The sequence below is a fragment of the Spinacia oleracea genome, chromosome 3 (genome assembly GCF_020520425.1).
Source record: "Spinacia oleracea cultivar Varoflay chromosome 3, BTI_SOV_V1, whole genome shotgun sequence".
NCBI classification, from domain to species: Eukaryota; Viridiplantae; Streptophyta; class Magnoliopsida; order Caryophyllales; family Amaranthaceae; genus Spinacia; species Spinacia oleracea.
Window position 1 is genome coordinate 20,237,021 of NC_079489.1, and position 23,986 is coordinate 20,261,006.

The 23,986-nt window shown below is 34.9% G+C and overlaps 1 protein-coding gene across 4 annotated transcripts; it reads right to left on the bottom strand.

Moving 5' to 3' along the window:
• Nucleotides 1–12,617: 12,617 nt before the first annotated feature.
• LOC110794946 (ankyrin repeat protein SKIP35) lies at nucleotides 12,618–22,456 on the bottom strand. 4 transcript variants are annotated; one of them, XM_021999914.2, is made up of 6 exons: nucleotides 22,299–22,456; nucleotides 22,013–22,089; nucleotides 20,900–21,771; nucleotides 20,112–20,544; nucleotides 14,168–14,191; nucleotides 12,618–13,908 (listed from the first exon to the last, which is right to left on the bottom strand). In XM_021999914.2, the coding sequence occupies exons 3-6, from the start codon at nucleotides 21,526–21,528 to the stop codon at nucleotides 13,102–13,104; spliced, it is 1,893 nt and encodes a 630-aa protein (XP_021855606.1). In that variant the 5' UTR covers nucleotides 21,529–21,771; nucleotides 22,013–22,089; nucleotides 22,299–22,456; the 3' UTR covers nucleotides 12,618–13,101. The 4 variants fall into 4 exon arrangements, with proteins under 4 accessions (XP_021855606.1, XP_021855605.1, XP_056695631.1 ...); XM_021999913.2 differs by having other exon boundaries at nucleotides 20,900–22,089; XM_056839653.1 differs by lacking the exon at nucleotides 14,168–14,191 and having other exon boundaries at nucleotides 22,299–22,455.
• Between the last annotated feature and the right edge of the window lie 1,530 nt (nucleotides 22,457–23,986).

The following is a 23,986-nucleotide window of genomic DNA, read 5'->3' on the forward strand; positions in this document are numbered from 1 at the left end:
GTTTTTTGTGCATATGTAATTATGCAAAAACAAGTAGTTGCTCTTAGATTGTTTCACTTCATTATTACAAAAAGTAAGATTACAAACATCAATATTCCCATTTGAATTACAACATTCACTACTTTCTGTTGTTGTTTAAGCTTCTTCTTCATTTGCTTCAATTCTTCTTGCATCTTACTTTTTTCCCGATTTTCAACACTTTCTCCTTCATCAATGTTTCCCCTGTTTTCTTGCTCAACTATTCCCTTACACCATCTAAGATTGTTGCATGGATCGCACTTGTAGTATAGCCTTTGTGGGTTGAGTGACGTATCGGAGCTCCGGATTGCGAATTTCCTCCCACAATAACAAAATTGGTTAGGAACTCTAATATATGTGGACTCATTGTGTGTGGGTGAAGATTTTGATTGAAAACTCATGACTAAAATGAGATGAAACTACAACAAACACTCAGACCAGGCTTATTTATAACAAAACAACAAGCAACGACTACTTTTCAAACCCCAAAACTAGCCGTTGGACTTTAAATAGCTATTTTTCAGTCTTGGGTATTTGGTGAATTAAGTTTTATTTTAGGGGTATTTGGTGAATTAAATTAAAATATAGGGGCATTTGGTGAATTATAAAGTAGGCTAACGGAGGACTAACAACGCGTCAGTAGTAAGGGTAGTTTGGGTATTTTAGTGAGAGTGAGGGGCATTTGGTGAATTTATGAAAGTCGAGGGGTATTTGGTGAATTTCGTGAAAATTCAGGTGTATTTCATGTAAAATCCGTAAAAAAAATAGAGGAATCTCAATGCACATTAGTTAGTCATTAAAGTGCGTGTAAAATACCAAACGTAAAGAACAAAAAGAGACGGAGAGATTACATAAATATGCATTATTATTTTTAATTATCTAGCTCACAAGCTTTTGTGCCGAATATCATTGAATTTGAATGAGTTTGATTCGTTTAGTTATCGAATCATAAACCATGCATTTAAGCTCAAACTTGGATTATTTATAAACGAAAGCTCAATCCGATCTTTTATCAAACCGATTATGAACGGTTCAGGAAGTGTTTGGGTGTAAAAACAAGAGTGTGCAGTAAAAATAAAAACAAAAAAGAAGCGGGAGGAGAATCAAAAAAGAAAAAAGAAAAAAGAAAAAAGAAAAAAAGAAAAGGCATAAAAGGCAAAGGTGGGTAAGTCCAAGTCTAGGGGTGAAGAACCTTAGAAAACATCACCCCTTTTCAGTTTCCGCCATCTCAAAATTTCCAAATTGATCAAAGTATGTGGGGGTGTGTGATTTCAATTTTGTCAGCAACCCCACTTGTTTAGGAAGTTCACTGCATCCAACCTCCTCACCTATTTTACTCTTTCTTATAACCTTTATATTCTTCCTTTTCCTCCATTTTCTCTTCTTCATTTCCTTCTAACTTCTCTTTCTTTTTCTCAATATATATTCACATTATTTTATCAAAGGTTCAAACTTTATCCTTCTTTTCTGTTCTGGGGTCGATTCAGTTGGTTCTTTTCTTCATTTTCTTAGGGTTTTTATTTGATTAAAGTTCCAAATTTTAATCCCTGAAAATTAAGGGTTTCTTGGATTTGGAGAAAGTGTTGAGATACAAACGATGCTAAGTTCTATCTCAGAAATTTCTGTTTCAACTTAATTACAGGTACTTAATTAAACTCATTTCTTCTTCTTTTTAATTTAATTTCTTGGACTCTTAAGAAATATAGAAATTTAAGGAGAAATACATTATTTTACAATGAATTTATCATGAGGGAATCTGGGTTTGGATAATGTTGTTATCTGGGTTAGGATTTTTAGAATTGGGTATTTGATTTTTTACCATTTTTTTAAAAGATTTGGGATTTGATTTACTAACATTGAAATATTTGGTGGGATAACGCTTAATCTTTCTTTAATTAGCAGGGATTTGGACTTGTCTGATTAATTAATTTATATTTAATTAAGACATTCTTAATTTGTATAAACTGCTGGTACTGTAAATGTATGCTTTACTGTTTGTTTTTATGATGTTGGTGATCTTGCCTAACTTTTTAATTTAATTTTTTTTCAAATTGCAGAGGTACATTGCATTATAATCAACATTTGGAGTTGTTGGTTCATTCATTTGATCAGTTCAGAGTACAGAGAATCAACCCACGAGTTATCAGTCGAATCTGATTCACATTGTCGGAATTAATTCGCAAATCAAAAGTTTGGAACTAAATTTGAAGAAGTTGATAATTCCTGGGGTGTTAAAATTTCAATTAAATTAAATGATTAGAGAACTCCGAGAAACAGATTGGAAATTACCAAAGAGTTTATACGCATTGCGAAACCATTGTTCAGAAGCAGTAATGGAAGCTAGAGTTAGAAAAAATGTAACATCTACAAAGAGGGAAACTCAAACAAGTAATGTGTCAATGAGAAACACATATAACACTCCTATGAATGAAGGGATGATGAGGAGGGATAATAATAATAATAATAATAATAATAATAATAATAATAATAATAATAATAATAATAATAATAATAGAGAGTATCATCGTTCGTTTTCTCAAGGGAACGGGAAGAAGGCGTTAAGAGGGAGCTATTACGGGTTAGAATCAATGGTTCTACTGGTGTGCCTTACCGCCTCGTTATTGATTCTTCCGTTGATACTACCACCATTGCCACCACCGCCGTTCTTGCTACTTTTGCTTCCGATTGGCATTCTTGGGCTACTTATGATCTTAGCTTTTATGCCTTCTAATGTTAAAAACTTGACTTATATGTAAATTTACTAGTTTTATTATGTTTAGCTTAATCCCTTTTAATTTAGTAGAGACCTTTGCAAATTCATTTTTCACTTTCAGAATTTGGTGTAAAGATACATGTAACAAGAGTAAGTTTATCGTCGATCTTAAGGCCTTTCTAATTAACCATTTTGTATGGTGAATTACTTTATTATACTTTATCTTTGTTGCATTATGAACATAACTTGATCGTTTTGGTAAAATGTTCGTATTCCGAATTGTCGTAGTTTATTGTTACTCATGCAATTTTTGGACCCCCTAACCCAAAATGGGGCTCCCAGTAGGCATTAGCACGTGCAACATGCCAATACATTTGTTACATGATTGATGATTGATGTGTGTGTCATACACACGTCCGCTTGGGGTGCATTTTAAGTTGTGGTACCGGTTCCATGGACCATGGTTTAAGCGTTACAACTTTAAAATCGAGCCTTTAAGGTTGCATACATACTTGTACTAGGTTAAAATAAAAATACCATCTAACGTACGTGGTTCTCTTACATTAATGTACTTCTTAACATTGCGGAATTTGAGATAGTTTAGGGGTAAATCTCTCAAAGTATATTGGTAAGAGTTTTACCAGGGAATTTTTTTTTTTTTTTTGACAGAAAGTTCATTCAACGAAAAAGCAATTACAACCTAAGAAAGTAAAGCAAACTAAATACAACAAACCACACACTGAACTTATAATACATGCTTTGGATACACAAAATGGGTGAAGGAGACCCGATCACAACTACCCCGAACACCACTGATCCGATACCTGCGAAACCAACGCTGTTAGAACTTACCTGCCCGTCAACCAACTGTAGTTGCCACCATATTTTAGAAACCGGGAGTGAGAGACCGATGCGGTAACCAAACTCGGATGAAAAGGAAAATCCTAGGGAAGAACCCACAATTACTTGCCGAAGGAATACGTTGCAAGCTCAAACCATCATGACCGAACGCCGTGCTGCACAAAGCGAGAACTGACATCTCTCGCCGAAGAGGTCATCCCAAGGCCGACATAGATAACCAACCTCTTGGGATCTTTGACCAAGAGTTACATTTCCTTGTAACTCTACACTGGGCATCCCCTGAAATGGAAAATGCCTCACAACTGAGGAGGAACTTGCTTCCCTCAACTGAAGTCGAGGAGCCTTCTTCAAGATTTGGTTAACAGCAATGGCTAGACTAGCCATCACCAAATACAACAGAAACATAAAAGACAAGGAAGGGAGCTTTTTTTTACTCCCCCACCCAACACCAACTACCACAGCAGCCACAACATCATTCACAAGAGGAAGAACACCCACAACAAAGGCAGCCCAAGAAACTCTAACACTGCCGTGAGGATCCATATCCGAACCCCCCTTATATAATTTCCTAAATCGACAACCCAAGGAGCTACCACCACTAAACTCCGGTAGCTTACACCTATAAAGGCACCAGGGAAATTGATTTCCCAAACTTTTGCATTACTAGATAGATGTAACTCTATGCTATATGGATGTTAGGAATGAAAATCAGAAACATAAGATCCAAGGGATGGTAAGCGGTTAGTGAGCAAGTCCCTACACCTAGCTTCCACCTGTAGTTTTCGGGTTGATTCTCAAAGGGAACGGAAATCACTGAGCATGAACAATGGTGAAGTTGCTCACAAACAAAATAAAATCATCTCTCTTCTATATCATCCTCCACATGACCTTCTACTATCTCGAGTCACTATTATTAGTCACCCTTTATATTTTTCTACAACGATGAACATCCTCACAATTCTCTCTCTCCCGCATTTATCAATTATATAAGCGGAAACGGGAGGAGCTAGGCAGAAAAATCAAGAAAATAGGTGACAAGTGTCAAATTTTCATTTGATGATGGCGCGTGGGCCGAGGCTGTCATTTGACCCATCAGTCACTATAACCTCATGCCATGGGGAATTGGTGATGCTATGAGGCACTATCTATAATGGTGAGCTTACCCACAAAAAAGAAAGAGGGTGTTGTGAGTCACTAGAAACTCATCTCTGCTCATGCTCTAAGCCCATTATGTGCTCTTTAATAAAAATTAAGAATTCGAGTAATACGGTTATATTATCAAATAAGTGGTTCATACAATATACTACATCCGTTTCCCAATGATATTATACTCTCAGTTTTAATACGTTTCATAACGTTCTTTACATAGTATTTTATTCTATTTTGTGACACGAAATTCTACTATTACCTCTTTTACACCACAACATTTACAAATTTTCACTCACTTTCTTTTACTTTATTCATCTTTTTCTTACACTCACCATCTTTTTACATATCTATCTTACTTCATCCATATTTTATTAATTCATTCACTTTTTTACACACTTTCACTATTTTGTCTTAATATATTTGCAAATAGTAGTTATAATGATCATTTTGATACGGAGGTAGTATTTAATAGTGGTGTGAACATATTGTAACTCCCCAATAATCCGATTTATAATTATTTAGAAACATAATACATAGTCATCCGTTTTCTTTCAACGGCAACATTCCGCAACCACCACATTGACATGTATTGTATTAGTGATGCAGATCCAACATGATGCTAATCATATGATGCAAATAATGGAAATTAGCCATAAATAGCAAGTGGAGATTAGAAATAGGTGACAACATGGGTTGGGTTTCGTCTAAAGATGGAAAAGGAACCGACCACGCTTCAAAAAATGTTGTCTTACCATCTTATTCTTATTCTTATAAACGGAATCTAAGCATTACTTGGAATTATAAAACCAAATGCAATCTAATTATCGTCATAAAACAGCCTGTTTGCTTCTAAACATGGAAAAGGAACACATAGTTTTGGGTTACTATTACTTTTAAGATTTAGTCAAAACCTACTGTTTAAGATAATACTCCTTCATGTAAGTTCAATGTTCCTACAATAAAAGTCAATTCATTTTATAAGTAATACGAAGAACGAAGTATTTCATTTTTCGAAAGGTCAAATATACCCTTATCGGTCTATTTATACCAAGTATATTGTTGCATCTTGCATTGCTTTCAAGCGAGTCTCCCTAAGCTATTGTCTCCTTTTGCTTTCATGTGAATGTTCAACATAACCATATTTTATCTATATCAAAATAGTTAAACAATTTTCACTTTTATGGTTGCTGATGTATAACCTTAACCTTTGATATGTACCCGGTAGTAATTCATCCAAAATCAAATATTAATCTAAAATAAAATTTAATTCAACATTAGAGCGTCACGTAGGAAATTTAATGGTTTGGCCAATCAAAAATATGATTTCAAAAAAAAAAAATGAATTTAAAAATTCAAGTGACATGTAGATAAATAATTAGGTGTCACGTAGATATTTTTATTAATTAATTATTAATATTACGCATATACAATTTCATCCAAAATCAAACACTCTACGGAGTAATAATTAAAAAAAATCTAAAATGATCGAAACTTAATCCAAACTCAAAAACTAATCTGATATAAATATATAAAATATAGCAGTTGGTATATATAGGAGTTTTATTTTAAGTTAACAATTAATAAAATTCGTGCATGGTACGGGCTAAAATCTAGTACTCCGTATTTATTAAGTGAATCACAGTCCTATTCTATCATACAGTAAATCACATTTTACATACTCTTTATCCTGAAATACTTGAACCGGTTTGACCTGCACAGAGTTTAATACAAAGTAATTGACTTATTATTTAATTAGATGGTAGTTGATAGTAGGATTTTTTTTAATATAGATAGGAATATGTATCAACTTTTTAAAGGGGGTAAGGGGTAGGGGGGAGAATGGGACCAAAAAATGACATGTGAAGGGGTAGTTGATTTTTTATTAATAAAAAATTACCATTTATAGAAACGATGCAAGTAATTTAGGACGACTTTTATAAAAAAAAAGCGGTGCAAGTATTCCGGGATGGAGGGAGTACATCGTAATAATACATTATATTAAAAGAATCCCATTCACATTTTACTTACTCTGTAATTCTGTGAGTAAGAAAATTGGAAAGATGTGAATGTAACTTTTATGGTAAAATCAAACAGAGGAAGTACTCCGGTATAAGGGTGAGTTTATCCCCATACTCACCTCCAATCTTCATACTCTGCCACATTAGCTTTCCACTAACTTTTTCATTATCTAGACTCACACAAAACTCACCCTGTTTTTACATATTATCCCCAGACTCACCTCAGACTCACCTAACTCTTAAAATAATATTTTATGTATATATCTTTTTTTGGTACATTTTCTAAATAATATTGAAACTATGTTTTCTTATATACAAACAAAGTAATTTATAATTCGAGAAAAAAAATGAAAAATAAAACAGAAAATGTTAATTTCGAAATTGACATATATATATATTTCGTACAAATTAAAAACAATAATACAACATATTTAATTCAAAAGATCTAGAACATAAATTTAAAGGCAAATGAAACAAATGATACATAACCCATCAATAATTTAGTTGGGTGAAATAAGATAAATTAAGTTTGATGATGTGGCATGATTTGATTGGAGAAAGAAAAAAGTGGAGTTTTAAGTGAGTCTTGGATTTTCAAACTCACTTCAAGACTTGGTGTAGTGTTTTACCACATTATCTCAAAATTTAGGCTTGAGACTCCCTTCAAAACCAATGGTAAACTCACCCTAAGTTAAGGCATAGAGCGTAGAGGGTATCCTTAAAAAGCGTGCAGAAAGGAACGGTTGTAAATTTGTAATGGTATAGAGTTGCAGTCTGTAGATAAACAAGAATGGGAGGCAAGTGGCAAGTGGCAAGTGGCAAGTGGCAAGGAGGAGTATGGGAAAATAAAATTGAGTAGTGAGTTAATGATGAAGACGCAAATTAGTTGCAGAAATTTGGCGGAATGTCAAGTGGGTGTGGGTGTGGGTTCGGGTTTGGGTTTATCAAATATCAAATCGAATCTGATCGTAATTTATATCCAATCATGTCTCCGTATCATGTAATATTGCATTGGGAATATTACCATTATGGAAATCTGCATGTTCTTGGCTTACCCAATAATCTTCTTTGATCCATCCGAATCCATTTCTCATTTCTTTATTCTTTTTCAATTTTTGTTAATCGTATCATTCGTATCAGCATCCCTAGTTGTTCCTAAAGATCATACAAATCCCACTTTGATTTTTTTTTTTTTTCATTTTGTGTAATGTTTGACTTTAGGCCTCCATCCACCGCAAACTCAAGTTTAAAATTTTAGATGAGGTCATAGATATATTCACATGTGATTAAATAAGAGGTGATCGTGACTTTTGAGACGAAAGTTTTTAATGTAACATGACATTCTTAAAAATTATGCCCAAATCTTTTGATTCGAGCTAGGTTGCCATATTGGACTATCAGAGTAAGCATTTTAAGCCGGGTCGTCATCTAACTGGATTTTGGATTGTTCAAAATCCAATATTGTGCTAACTAGTGATATAACCTATTTGTGAACAATTAAACATCATCTTTTTTTTTTTTTTCAATTATTATTATTTTAGCTTATTCACACACACATTAAAGAGTTTTAAACTACAACACAAACACTACTATCCATTACATTTTTTACATCAACCAAATTAACATCGCGAGCATTAGTAAATTAAGGTAATTGCTCTTATTGTTTGCCCTTCAAAGTTAGACCTATGTTGTACGTAGGTAGCACCGCTTTGAATCTAACAATGCCAAAACCTTCAATTCACATGCTTCTTGAGCTCATCTACTTAGATGGGCACTAGATTTTCCTCGGTATTCCTTAAGGGGTACTCTTTCTTATCTTAACAAAAAAAAAACATGCTTCTTGATTATCCCATTCCACAAAGGGTAAACCTTGGATGAAAACCAGTAAAATGATCCTCTAATAACCTATGAAATTTGAAAGACAATACAAGGCGCAAAGGAAAGTAACATCACAGGGTAAAGAAATTCAAAATCTCTCTCAGGGAAGAAACACAAACCAGGTATTATGACGTGAACTCCTAAAAATGCGAAAGCAGTCTCAAGTATTTCGTATAATATTTTGAATGCAATGAGAATAAAACTCTTTACAAACCTAAACTAAATATAAAATTAAGTTAGATTTGATTATTAAAAACCCTAGCCGACTCCTCATTTTTTCTCTCTAGGGTTTACAAATCTCAAAAGTTTTTTGAGTTCCCCTATGGTGGGATTAGTTGAGTATTTTTGGTTTAGTATGGTTTTGGTGGAGTATCGTCGTGAATTCGGTTAGTTGATAAAGAATTATACGAGATCGAAACCGTTACCAAATTTTCAAATTGACTTAGATGAATCGGATGGAAATCGTCCTTGCAACTACAACTAATTGTTAGGTCGTCTCTCCGAAAAGGCTGTATATTCCAGCGATATGTGTGAGAGATATCCCACGGTGCAAGATCTTCTCAACCATGGTAGTTTTGATGAAAAAATACCTCTTTTGTAAAATTGGTTATATATTTGTTAATTTCAATTTCTATTTCTATTGAAGATGTCGTATGATATTTATAAATCTGCCCTCCCCCCAACCAAAGTCTTACACTTAATAATGGAAGGCCTATAGAAAATGACCCCCACAAAGCCCATCAAATTAAGTAATTAACCCACTAACAAGGTTATTTTTGTCAACTATATATGATAACAACGTACCAAAACTAAGACATCAAAGGTTGAAGAAGGGAAGACATCTCTTCCTTCCACCTTATTCCTAGAGCCTGAACCCGAAATTCCTTCACATACAAGCTTCAAGAATGGACACACCTATATATATACACACACTGGACATCCAAACAAAAAACACAGTTTCATACACCATGCATTAGGAAACATATGAACCAACCAATACCGAAAGATGGTGGTTTGTAACTTGTGTTGGTGGTGTGGGGTTGGAGAGGGGAAGATTACAAGGGATACATACCTCTCAACTTTGATCTATGCGGCACAATATACAATACAATTATGCGGGACTTGTTAATTTTTTCTCGGTACATACTTTTAAACTATCCGATCATTTCATATAGTTTTTACTAAAAAATATAATGAAAGATACTACTATGTAATACCTAAAGTAGTGCATTGACAATATTGAAAACTATATCAATTGCCTGTTGGTTTAGTGGTGATTGAGGATGAACTTGGTAGGCAGGATCTCGTGTTCGAACCCCCGCAACAACAATTGGGAAGGGATTGGAACCTAACCACTCGGGACTCGCCCCGAATCCGGATTAGCCCTAAGGGTGAACCGGATGGTACACCAAAAAAAAAAAAAACAATAGTGAAAAATATACAACCTTGGTTCCTAATTATTTGTCCCATTATATTTTTCGGGGTCTGACTTTAAAAATTTTGACCATTAATTCTAACTAACCTATAAAAATAATATATTTATGTAAGAGGTTGACCACCTTGCTTCTCTCATCGTACAATCCTCTTCCCGACGAGCATCCCTTCTCCTCGGTTCACAGAGACAAAATGTAGGGCTGGTGCGGATTGGTTCATAAAATGAATAGTTCGCCCATTTTTTAGAAGAAAATAGATTTATGGATGGAATCAAATATGCAGTATTTACAGACAAAAGTATTCAGTTATTGGTGAAAAAGCGAGCCAAAAAGATTGGTTAAATAAATGCACTCTTTATGATTCTTATTATTAGGTCTTTATCTCGGCGAAGGGGGGGGGGGGGGGTGACAGCCAGCTTTGGTATGTTGGGGGATATCATTATTGCCGAACCTAACGTCTTAGTATGGAGACCTACTAAGTGAAAACTTTCAAATTCAGAGAAACCCTGGAATTAATAAAAATGGGCAATCCTGAGCCAACTCCTTTTTTCAACGGTAGCACCATGAATAGCGCATAGCAGAGCGGCGCCCAATACACCAGCAACTCCCATCATATGAAAGAACTACGTCGTATCCCTCCTGAAACATAACCCAGAATCGGATCTTCATTATCTAAACGAACCCAGAACATTTCATTTGGAAGTGATTCGGTAATCAAACCTTCATGAATCCATTTTTGTTCTTTCATTCCAGACAAAACCCCCTTAAAGTATCAACTAATAGAGGAGTGATATTAGACAAGATGTCCTTTCTCTTTTTTTGTTCACAAGTAGGAAATTTTGGATGCGATCCCAGGTAAGATCGGTTCAGGAACGCTGTACCTATGGGATAGGGATAGAGGAAGAGGAAAAACCGAGGATTTTACATAGTACTTTTGATCGAAAAATCAAAATCAATCGGATTTTTTTCGTACCCTTCGCAAAATCTTGTTAGACCCGGTTCAATGTATAATTTTAAAATATTAACTTTTTACAATTTCTGCGAGTATAAAATTGGAGATATATATTTTTATTTTTAAATCGCGTCTTGAAGATCATAAAAATCAAATAAGACAAACATTTAGGGATAAAGTACTTAATTCATCCCCTATGAGTATTTTCATAAGTGGGGTAAAGGAATGGAATGACATGCTGCGATGGTGGGGGAACAAGGAACTAGGAAGTGGTGTGTGTAGGATTGTTGCAAGGAGAGGATAAGAGAGAACACAAAATTTGTATGAAATGGATAGCTAGGAGCCTGGTATTTTAACTCGGTGATTTTGATAATAAGATCATCTCTGGTGCTCAAAAAAGAAAAGAAAAAATGTTGTTAAAGAAGGGCTCTCATTGGACTAAAAACTCTAGACTTTAGAGGATCTTATACTGGTAATCCTTAAGCCAAAATATTTATTACAAGTTTAGGATGTGTTCATTTGATTGATTTTCATCCTAACTTTATGAAATAATTAAAAAATAAGATCAACAAAACATGACGTATATAAAGAAGAAAAATTACGGCGCAAGGAAATCTAAACAATATACAAATTAGCAACGAAAACAACTTGCTCGGATTTTTTTTTTTTTTTTTGTATTAAAATGTTGTCCAATTTTCTACATAAACATTGATTAGTGTATAATGAATACCCTCTCCGTCCCTTAATACTCGCACCGTTTTTACTGAACACGCTTGCGAATGCACAACTTTGACCACCAATATCTTTAACTACATATTATAAAAACTTATAAAACTATTATATTTTGAAAATATATATTAAGATGAATCCAACAATATATTACATATTAACATTTGTATTTATATACTAGAAATGAAATAGGGTCAAAGTAAATTATGTGAATAGTTTAAAAAGTCAAAACAGTACGAGTATTAAGCGACATAGGGAGTATTCATACAACAAACACACGGAGTACCAACTTATCCTCTTCTCCGTATTTTTTATATATTGAATTATTATTTTTTACTAATAATAACTCATTCATACTGATTGAAACTGAGTTTTATAGGTCGAAGCTGATTTCTGCTGATTAAAGCTTCCGTTTACAAAATCCATAGTGTTATTCTTTTATAGGAGGGGTCTAATTTTACAAATTAAACTGATTTTTACTGAATGAAAAAAATTATTACAGAGTTATTAGCACTAAAATTTTTTAAGTAATTTTACTGTTTAAGTAATTCATCGAATATTTTTTAAGTAATTTTACCGTTTAAGTAATTCATCGAATACCATTTTTTGGTAAAAAACAACAGGAACTAATAAGTTGAATTCTTTTTATTAAAGAAAATCTTAATTATTGAATTAGCGTAGTTGAAAAAAACATAGAAAAAACATGAAAAGACCCCATCAGACCATCACCACAACATTCCCACCGGCCCAAAAGAAGAGACAAAACAGGGTCCATTGCACGACATTTATATTCATTAACAAAGTGCAAATTATTTATGAAAAATTATTGCAATTTGCAAGAACAAATAAATCCAGGCAGAATCATGTGCAACAAGAACAATGATAATAATTATGAATAATTGTAGAAAAAGGCGGACTTAAGGAGCTTCATAATAATTAAAAAGCAAGGTGACAATTCCAGGCACCTGACTTTAAAAGCAAGTTGAAATGAGAGAGACAGACAAGTGCAGCATAAGATGGACCCTCATGACCCTCATCCTCTATCCTCATTTAAGCAGAGCAGCTAAATATACATGGACACCACCACCATCACCCTTCACCCATCCTCCATTTTTGCATCTTTCTATCTTACATTGTACAATCTCAGCATATGATATGACATACCACGAAATAACCGCGAACCAGGACAGAGAGGGAGACAGACTTAGAGATGATGTACTCTCTTAAGCTAGCCTCAATACCCTTGCTAACAATGTGATCTTACTTATTATTCCCTATGGTATCAAGTTAAAAAAGAAAAAAAGAAAAAAAAAGGCAACGTCCGCGAACCCGCAGATTTCTGTTGCCGGTTTAAGTTGTTGAATACATGCCGGGCAAAAATGGTCGAAGATGGTGCTCTAAGACGGCCAAAAGCTCTTCACATTGGCTTGCATCTCCAAGAAACCCACCTCCAAGCCTTCTGACGGCTTCTACAAGTTGACCCCTCAGCTTCTGAGACAGCAAACACCCACCTGCCTTTACAGACTCTCTATACAATGGCAAGTAGGCTATCGCTACCCTCAATGGTGGAGGAAGATCTCCAATGCAAAGAGGAGACTCTCCTCGGTTTATAATCCTAACCATGTTAACAAAATGTTGTTGACCTTGTAACAAGCCGTCTGTGAAAGCATCTTCTGACCAATGTTCCCTCAGAAATGTACGAAGGTCGGGAGCAACTGAGTCGTCCTCTGACCGAGCGATGCTATCTGCAACAGCGTACGTTCCAGTTGGGTCCCCTAAAAAGTCTGACCGGAGAAGAAAAGCAACTCCCTCAAGGGACCCACCACTTCGCTCTCCGGCTGCCTTGAGGATTTCTATGCTGAGGGCGGTAAGGACATGTTGCGGTACTTGGGGTAGCAGATAAGCAGCTACCTCAACTTGACTGCTTGAGGTGGCAGCCGTCAGCGCAAGACATAATTCCATGTCTTGGCAACCTCTTCCCACAAACCACTGGACAACTGGCAAGCATCCCCTCTCTGCTGCTCGCATTAGAGGTCCCAGAAACGCCATCGCATTACCTTCTTCTACCAAACATTCCATTGTGTTGATCTTCCCATAGTGAGAAGCAAAACCCAACGCAAGATCAACATCCACATCCAAGCTGTTACGCTGGGCAATCTACAAGGACATAAACCCCAAACAAATATCACCAAAAAGCAATTTTAATAAAAATGGACTAGCAAAAATTCAAGTCTATTTGAATCAATTTCAAGAGTACTTGCATGTTCGTAGCCAATTGACAAATCAGCAGGAAAAGAATAATAAGCAGGGTTCAAGGTTTAACTACTTGTAAGTATAAAACCAAAACATGAGTTATCTCATGCCTGGGAATTGTGAATTTGAAAAGAACGATATTCACTAGATGATGGTCATTTACCGGCAGAAGACACCCACGAGCTCCCTGCAACATGTCATATAAAGTAATTAAACCATCACCCTAGCTATTACCTGATCATTTACGCTTGCAGGTGACAGCTTCATCAGTAATAGACTAACAGTCATCTAAATTAAAGTTTTCTAGCAAAATTAAAGAGCTTATACATAGCCTGAAAATCCTAACAATAAAAAACGGCCATTTATGATATTCTGTGCCAGAAACAATACCAAAATGAAGCAATAAGTTCTACACTGAAGGAGATTTACCACAACAAGCTACATTTCAGTCATAAAAAGGAGTACTAATACAAAAATTATACTTGGCAACGAGATTCGTAGAAACTCCATTGTAGCAGACAATCAGACCAAATTACGTATTCCTGACAAATAACATAACTCCTAAGACATGATTGACATAATATAAAAGAAAAGAAACTTTACACAGCAAAGGAGGGAGGAAGAAGCATCTTCAGAGCAGTTAAAAGAAGGAACAAGACAAAATGGGGAAGTAGATGACAGTCTCACAGATCCAACCCAAGCACACCTATACTCAATCTTGAGGGTGGAAAAAGAAAGCACGTAAAGATAAAACTGTCTTTTCATAAATTAAAACGCACACAAAAAAAAATTGAGTATATTTACTTCCTAAATCAGGCATGAGAACGAACAATTAACCCCATTCTAAGACCTTCCCCGTTCATTCCCTCTCATTCTCATCACTCCTTTCGACATTTAAATATTCCAACAAAAGATTGCTTACACGTGAAAGGTAAAAAAAGTAAAGAGACCAGAAATTGCCTAGAAGCCATTGACACCAAACCCAAACTATCCTCAAATGAGTCAAATCACTGTCCTAGATGACAAAGTCAGTCAGAGGTAGTCCCTCCTAGCCAACAGTTTTGCAATAAGATGTACTCCAATATTTCCTTGCATGACCAGATTTGTCACTCTGCTAGTCTACCACTCTACCCAATACTTTGAATAAATCTCCACTGGTCAAGAGAGAAAGCTTTTGGTAGATTTCATGTGACATTCCCAGAAAAGGAAATATCTTATTAAGGCAACAAATCACCTTTCAATTCGGATCCTGACATAAATATATTCAACCCTTCTCCCCTCGTCCCCGCCGACCCTCACTCCACAAGTTTGTATCCCCCTTCTCCTTCTCCAGAAATATATACACAAAGAGAGATGCCACATCGGACAGCTTTCACTCTTCTAATTTCATCCTGCCAGCCCTCACTTCACGGTTTGTATTCCTCTGCTTTTCCCTAATCAAAATATTTAATATCTGTGATTAAACTCTAAGCAACATGAATCAGGTTTGCCCTACTGCATTGCAGTCCTAGAATCAGTATCAATGAAGCATAACACTTGCACAAACAAATTTTAGTCAGTACATTATTAATATTTTCCTCTGCTCTGCAGATATCAGGAGTCAAGCCACTAACAAGTAATTTTTTCATTCAAGACATTTAGTTAAATACTTCTATTCCAACATCATATGAATCCTAGTACATGGATAAAGGATCCAAATTTATTCATGAATATATTGTCTGAGAATGTTTCTATACCTTTGCAAGTTTACAACCATGACAATGACCAAAACTGTCCCTTTAAGAGCTCTATAATAGTGGACCTATTTAAGTGCAGATGGTTCACATTTTTAGTCGAAAACGCAAATAAAAACAGATAAAGAAAATAAAAGCTCAAGAAGACGTAGTCGAAAACGCAAATTGCAACATTTATATTATGATCTTATGGTCACCAGTTGGGTTGTTAAAATTTTATCCGGATCTTACATTCCTACGATTCTATGATCCGAAAACACGTAACCTATCCAGATGTTAAGAATCCTAATGTTTGTACAATCTCACCTAGATAAAAAAAAAAAAAAAAAAAATACTAATTAGTATGATCTTCATACAGTTCTACAATCTTACGATTCAACAATCTAACCAGCATATAATGATAACTTAAGATGATATTACCAATAACTTCATATACGCATATCTTGAAAGTATTCAATGATTGTTGCTTAAAAAATTACAAAATCCAAAAATTACGAAGTAATATAATTTCATCAGTTACGACTTACGAGTTGGAGTTGCCAACAGCTAAAATCTCATTTTCGACAACCTTCACATAACTTATGAATTACCCCTCGGTGTTATGGCTTGTTACTCCTTGTACACTTATACCTACGTTACTCGGACTCGCGTACTAGTGTCTCACATGGGTACGTGTCCAAGTATCCAACTCGGCTAAAATGTGAAATTTCCCATGATGTTAGACCAAAATGAAGTATCGGAGTGTCCATACCATGCCCGAGTGTCGATGATCTGACACGGGTGCTTGAGGTAAAATGAAGAGTTTGAGTAGCATAGCTTAAAACTACTCAAGTTATGTAAGTAGAACAATGCTTTTGAGTACTTCATGCATGAAATACGCGGTTTTGTATTGCATTGACACATTGTTAATACATTTAAATTCAATTAAATTGGATCGAACATTTAAATTCTATCCTACCCCCTCACCAATCCGAGGTAAGATCGATATCAATCTTGGCAGCCTTTTTGCCAACCAAAGAAATAGAAATTTGGAGTATGAAAATCATTTATAGATCACATAATTATACACATGTTACTCCTTAAGTCTGAAGCTATAATTTATTACTACGTATAACATGTGTATAATTTATCAGCTCAATAAGGCCATAAGGCCCTATTATCAAGAAAGAAATCATGGGCATATTTCTCAAGACAACAAGTTCAATGAGGCCCTGTTCTCTGCACAATTTACCAACCAAACTGAAATACACTGATTACAGCTATTTTTTGCTCATAAAAAAGTTCTTACATCTTAAACCTGATTTTTACTGATTGTCTAGTGTTTTTCCTGCACAAAATAGCTAGTTTTGACTGTCTAAACTTAAATTTACAAATCAGACTGAATTTTGCCAAAACATGGTTTTTGCTCATTTATAGCTTGATTTTTACCACCCAACTTTTACAGAACTAATATTTTCATTTATTCAAATGAGTTTTACAAAATGAAACAAAGCCTATGTTTGGCAGCCATTTAAGACATTCAAATGATAAGGTGCTGAAAAGTCACCTTAAATAATGCTTAGTTTTTAAAAGCGCGCTTTTTTGCGCTTAAAGCCCTGGAAGCTCGGAAGCTCATAGCAGAACGCTTCTGCCAGCCGAAGCCTAGCGACATACAAGAAGCGCGCGCTTCCTAGCGCTTCGGTGCTTCTGCGTGCGTTTCCTGTAGTCTGGGCACATCAGACCCTCCCTTTTTTATAAAAAATAAAGCCACGTAATTCTAATCTTCTTTTTTAAAGTATCACGTGATTTCTTTTTTAAAAAAAAACGAATATTGGGGGGGGGGGGTTCAATAAAACGAATATTTGGGGGGTTTTGAAAACCATAGTGCAATTTTCTCCCGTAGCTGGATTTATCTAGCCTTGTCGGATTTCTCCCATAGGATTCTAAATCTCTCTTTCATCGTTTTGATTTCATTTTTTTTTTCATCTTTTCTTTCCACATTTTCTCCATATTTTCTGGACTTTTGAATTTTATTATTTCTTTCCTGGTGCACTTCGCCTACGAAAAGCGTGCACTTTCGCTTTGCACTTTGCGCTTAAGCTCCAGGACCCTTTTGCGCTTCGATGTGCTTCGCGCTTTTTAAAACTAAGAAATAATTAGAGTTGTTTAGCAAGCACCTTAATTAAAATTGAAAGACCTGAAATGGACTGAGTTAAATTTTAATGTAGTTTGTCTTTAACTTACTTCCTCCGTTTTTTAATACTCACAGCGTTTGAAATTTTTACACTATTCACATATTCTACTTTGACTATTGTTGGTGATTTGTATGTAACATGTAAGATCTTGTTAGATTCGTATCAATGTGTATTTTCAAAATATCAACTTTTTATGATTTTTGCTAAAAGAGAATTAAAGATATTAATGATCAAAGTTTTGCATTAGCATGCGTGAAAGTGACTAACGTTGCGAGTAAAAAAAGAATGGAGGAAGTATTATTTAAAGCAAATATTTACGCAATTTCAGCTCCTTAAATAATTGATTCTACCAAAACACTCATCAATAGGCACCTTATCAGTTTCAGCAACTACCTTTTATGTTTCAGCTAACTTGTCAACTTCAACTCTATTTCAGCCTAGTGTTGTCAAACGGAGCCAAAACGGAGCCAAAATACCGACTATAAGTGACTTTTACTAAATAAAACTGATATTTACGAGTAAAACTGATTTTACGTATTGAAAACTGATTTTTACTGAATAATATATTTTCATAAGGAAGAGAACAAGGTCTAAGTTGACCTATGAGTTGGGCATAGATTTTTTTTCAAGATACAAATTGACAACAGATTAATAGACTTGAATCAGTGTTGAGGCAACAATTAGCTCAGAAATGCAACTATCATTTTGAACGTTGGCTATTGTAGTGGAACATAAAATGCCCTCAAACTAAGAAGGTACAAAAAAATACCAGGATTAAAAATTTGGTTATGGCACTTGTGTCAGATGCAACAAATCTACTAAGAAATTTCTCCAAGGAGGCAAGGAGTACTAGAAAACAAGACAATACTCCCTCGGTTTATATTATTCTACTCCTACTTTTAATCTAATTTTGGCAAACGCTTTTTACCATCGTACCTACCTACGCCATTCCACCCACTCTCTCTAACTTTATCCACCTTACTCTTACACCTACTCACCTATTTACTGAATCTCTTTTACTTTATCCACATTTTTCTTCTTACACTCACTCACCTTTTTCAAATTTCGAGAAACAAGAGTGTAAGGTAAGTGAGTAGAACATAGCGGAACAGAGGGAGCTTTCGATAGAGTATCCTGCACATGTAGTCATGTACGTATTTTCCATACCCTTGTTATAGCTTCACCATTCTTTCCACCTTTAAGATCTCTCACCAAAATAACCTTCCACCAACTTGACTAAATTCCTTGATCCCTTTTATCTTCAACCTCGAGCCTTGCTTCTCCCAAAAAATCAATATCCCTTCTAGCTCGGCATAGTGCCTCTATAGTGACTAACCTTCCACACCTCAAACCAAACCCATTGATCCCATTCATATCATATATGTTAACACGAGCCTTACCCCTCCCTAGTCAATATCCCTTCTAGCTCAGCCTAGAGCCTATAATGACTAACCTCCCGTGCCTCAACCAAACTCCTTACTCTCTGCACTAATCTCCTTCATACCATATCTGTCAACTCGAGCCATACTCCTCAAATGTCATCATCCGTACTAATTCAGCCTAGTACCTGAACCAACTAACCCTCCACAACTCTACCAAACTCCTTGCTCACAGCTCTAATCTTTCTCTTTACCATATTCACCTACTCAAGCCGCTCCTTACAAAAACCATCCCTCCTAAATCAGTCTAGTGCCTACAGCAACTAAAACACTGAAAGACGAACGTGTGTTGAGTGTATTATGGAGAATCAGTTACCACACTCCTGATAATATAGATCAACATCTCTTTATGGCTGTAGCACAAATATAAGAGGCAAGAATCAGGCATGAAAAGGAGGAAGCCTTCTAGAAGCTATTAATTAAAAGAAAGCACATTGATCTTCCCAGAAAACAAAAAAATGTGCAGAAGATACTTAGGTGAACAAGAGGATCTCTTTAGAACTTCAATACTGGCCATTTATGGCTTTGAGCAACCAAAAAATAAATAGCAATATAATTTTCCAAAAAAGAAGAAGCCAAACAACAGCCAAGTACCCCATACAAAGCAAAAATTCTACTTAGTTTCAGTTCTGTGCACAACACATGACAAAAGTCATTCAAATATACTTTCTACTACAAAAGATAAGGTACCTTTTACCAAAAGTAACTATGTGATAGAAATAGGAAATAGAATACAGCAAACGAAAGGCAAAAGGCAATACCTGCAACAAAATGCGCACTAACTCAGTGCTGCCAAAACGCGAGGCTTCCAGAAAACACTGGTTTACATTGTCAGCACCACCCTCAACTAACATACTAAGGAGCCCTTGTATAGCAGTAGCTGATGCTCCACAAGACCATCCAGGATCAAATGAACTACTGAACAGTGTAAGAGGGAAGCAAGCAGCATCAAAGGCCTCAGTAAAGTCTTTTCCGGTGAGGTTGTTTCCAGCAAGATCAAGAAAAATCTTAAAGGCAGACAACTGAAGCTGTATCTCTGAAGCAGAGTCGCGATGCATTTTCTCTTTGTTTTCATGACACCGAGAATGAAAACCAATGCATTTCAAAGCCCATTCAGTAAACTTTTGGACCTTAGCACCAGCCTCTGCCTTCAAAACATCATCACCATTGCATTCCTGGAGACGCTCGTGCAACCTAACCATGGTTTATAGAACACATTTAGGAAATAAGCTAGGTGCATGCTGAGGTGCAGCAATAAGATGCTATGCTAAGGTGGCAAAAGAAAGACCTAATACCAAGCTACAGGCAGGAGAGAGAATCAGCACTTAGTTTACATGATAATATTTCATTTTACAAGACTACGGTTGCAAAGACTTTATCATTTGGGTGAATAGATGTTAACAAGATATGTACCTCGAGAATTAGAAATGATGTGCTACGCCAAAGAAGAAACATGAACAGAGAAAACCAATTTTCACCAACAACAAAAACCTGTAACTCCTTATTGTCTACAACTACAAACAATTTAGAACCGTGAAAATACAAGTACCTTTGTGCCATAACAGTCACTGTATCTGCTAGGTCCATTGTTCTGCTCTGACACGCAGAGACACAAGATGCAAGAAACGAAGTGCGGAGAGCAGCTCTTGTAAAGTCATAGGCTCCATTAGTTATTATCTTCTTCACCAGTCCCGTTATCCCATGTAACTCCTCATGTGTAGTAAGAAACCATATGGAATCCAACGAGATGCAAAGGAAATCATTAAGAGTTAGAGGATCAGCAAACAGTATCAAACTTTCTGCCAAGTCCCAATCATGAGAACTTACAGCACTTTGAAACAGTTTTCCCAACTCAATCCTATCTTGTCTACTAAGTTTCTTCTCATTTCCCACATTTCCTTTCTTCCCCGCCTGAGAACCTGTTGTGACCCCTTTCGATTTCTGCTTCTTAGCACCATAGCAACCAACCTTGGAAATTCCCGCATCCTCCATATACAGAGGCCCTTCTCTCGCGAACACAACATTACTTCCCTCACCTAGCTCGGAAATTTTGCTTTCAATTTCAAACTTGGGACTCTGAGTTCCACTATAATCAATTTCCATCTCAGAAGCCATATGTTCTTCCTCTTTAATATCAACCTTCAATCTCAACCCTTCCATTTCCATGTCGTTTTCCATCTTATACAGGAAAAGCTAACCTTTTTAACCACCCAGAAGACTGATCAACTACAGTCACTTGTTAACAATCAAACAGAAGTACCATATCGAAACTGAATCAAAATACTCAACAATGACAAAGATACCCGGAAAACATATCCCTCAGTCCCAATAATTTGTTGAAGTAATCAAATGTATCCAATTCCCTTTCCCCTTTACTTGAACCAACTGAAATCGAAAAAGAAAGCTCTGAACTACAACAACCTGAAATCGCAATGGAAAAACGAATACTCAGAACTAACACATCCCAATTGAAGATCACTGAGATAAACGTAATCAAATGATAAAGATGCAAATCCTCAAACACCCTTCACTTGAGATAATCAGAAAAACTTGGACAGTAGCAGCAACACACCATAAAAACAATCAAACACCCATCAAACCAATTAAAAATTTGAGCAAACCCAAAATCAAATTACACCAGAGGATCTCAAGTGAACAGTACCATAAGAGCAAAACCCTAGAGCATCATCGCTTCAATTCTCTGGTTCTTCAACAAATTCTCAAAGATCCGGCAGCACCCTAGAACACCAAAACAACAATCTCATCAGAAAAAATCGCAAAAAATATTCAGAAAAATTACTACAAATTTCAATCAAACTCAACAAAAAAAAATCCCATTTGCAAAAACAATCAATCAATTCAAAATGAAATTCGAACAAGGTGATAGATAAAATGCATGAATTTGATTCATATCAAAAAAAATGGGAAATGGGTTTGTTGTTGCAAACCTGAAAATTTGCTTGGCGAAGAAGAGGAGAGAGAGAAAGAGAAAGAGAAAGAGAAAGAGAAAGAGAGGTTGGCTCAGAAAAACCCCCCAGAAAAACAAACCAAAATGGGTAATCTCCCTTTTTATTCTTCCCAAGAAAAAGTAAATAAAAATTGTAAAAAGTGGTTTTTTTGGAATATTATAATTTTAAATAATTTTGCGCCTCTTGTTTGATTATATTTGGGTGGGCATTCTTTAATTATTGATTCCTTGTTTGCATTTGCAGACGAACTGTGAGTGAAGTCACACACTAACATTGTTTATTAATATTATTATAAATTATAAAAGGTCATACTCCGTATAACTACAGGGTGCACGATAAATTTATTTTGTACCAATATAATATTTATCTAACTTTTTGTAACTTTTACTTTTTGTTATTTTTAATTTGTTTTGTTTAATTTTTATATTATACGGAGTATGAAAAAAAGTTGATAGATAAACATCTTAAAGGGTTAAATGATTCATTTTATACGAAATACCATATCAGTGATGTTGAAGAAATAAAATTTATTAATTAGAAACTTTTATTACTAAAAATAGATGAATTTTACATATGTAAAGCTAACTTTTAAGCATTTTGAGTTAACTTTTACTTTGGTGTACAATATTCATTATACACTACTAGCACCTTGTTACTTCGTATATTCAATCATTAAGGGTTTGCTCGGTAGCGCTGTAAAGTTTTCATTTTTTGGTTTTTTGGTTTTAAAAAGTCATATGATATAGATTGAATTATTAACTAAAAACTAGTCATACTTATAGTAATCACTAGTTTAGGGCTCGTGCAACGCACGGCTACTACTAAAACAATTTATTATTTTAATAGTAACTAAAAGACTTGTGATATTAGGAAAACGTGAGAGTAAAAAGGATATATGAAAAAGTATAAATTCAAAGTTGTGTAAAAAAAATATTCAAATGAACTAAATTTCGATATTACTATGCAAAGTTAAAAATTATAGTCATTTATTTGTATGTAGAATGATCTAACAACGCTAACCAAACCCGAATGACTCAAGACTAATTTTCGAAAAGACCCGAGCATAACCGAGTTAGTCAAATACAACATATTTTGAATTGAGTAAAATCTACTACCATGTATTATTATCTTAATTAACATCCTTACATACCAGTTACCATGTATTATATTATTAATAGTAGACTAACATTAGAAGTTCATTCATCAATATTCTTTATATTTCTTACCAGATTAAAAAGTTATAATAATACATAAATAAAATTATATCATAAAGGAAAAAATAATATTGATTTAGCTTTACTCCAATAATATATTATGCAGTACACATCTATGGTAATTAAAATATATTTTTATCTTAGTTTCCTAAAAAAACGTAATGTAATTTATTTATTTTTAAGTAAACAAATAAAAAAAATATTTTGGCGGGAAAAAATCGCATCAGGAAATGACACGTGTCATTCCTGGTATCTCTTTTAGTATATAGTAATAGAAGATGTTGATTTTGAAAACTCGCAACAAAAAACTGAAAGCCACTTTTTGTGATTTTCATATTTTGATTTTTAGTTTGGTAAAAAACACAAACTGGAAACAAAAAATGATAACGAACAGGGCCTTAGCTTTATAAAAGGTTGGTAATAGAGTAGAATAGGTAATTGATGATAAGAACT

Bases quoted from the DNA above. Each gene is read 5' to 3' on its own strand.
- LOC110794946 (XM_021999914.2), bottom strand. From the start codon at position 21,528: ATGGAAAACGACATGGAAATGGAAGGGTTGAGATTGAAGGTTGATATT. The intron at 14,192-20,111 runs GTATTGCCTTTT...GACATGTTGCAG, and splicing joins TAGTGCGCATTTTGTTGCAG to GGAGCTCGTGGGTGTCTTCT. The intron at 13,909-14,167 runs GTAAATGACCAT...ATGTCCTTGTAG, and splicing joins CTCGTGGGTGTCTTCTGCCG to ATTGCCCAGCGTAACAGCTT.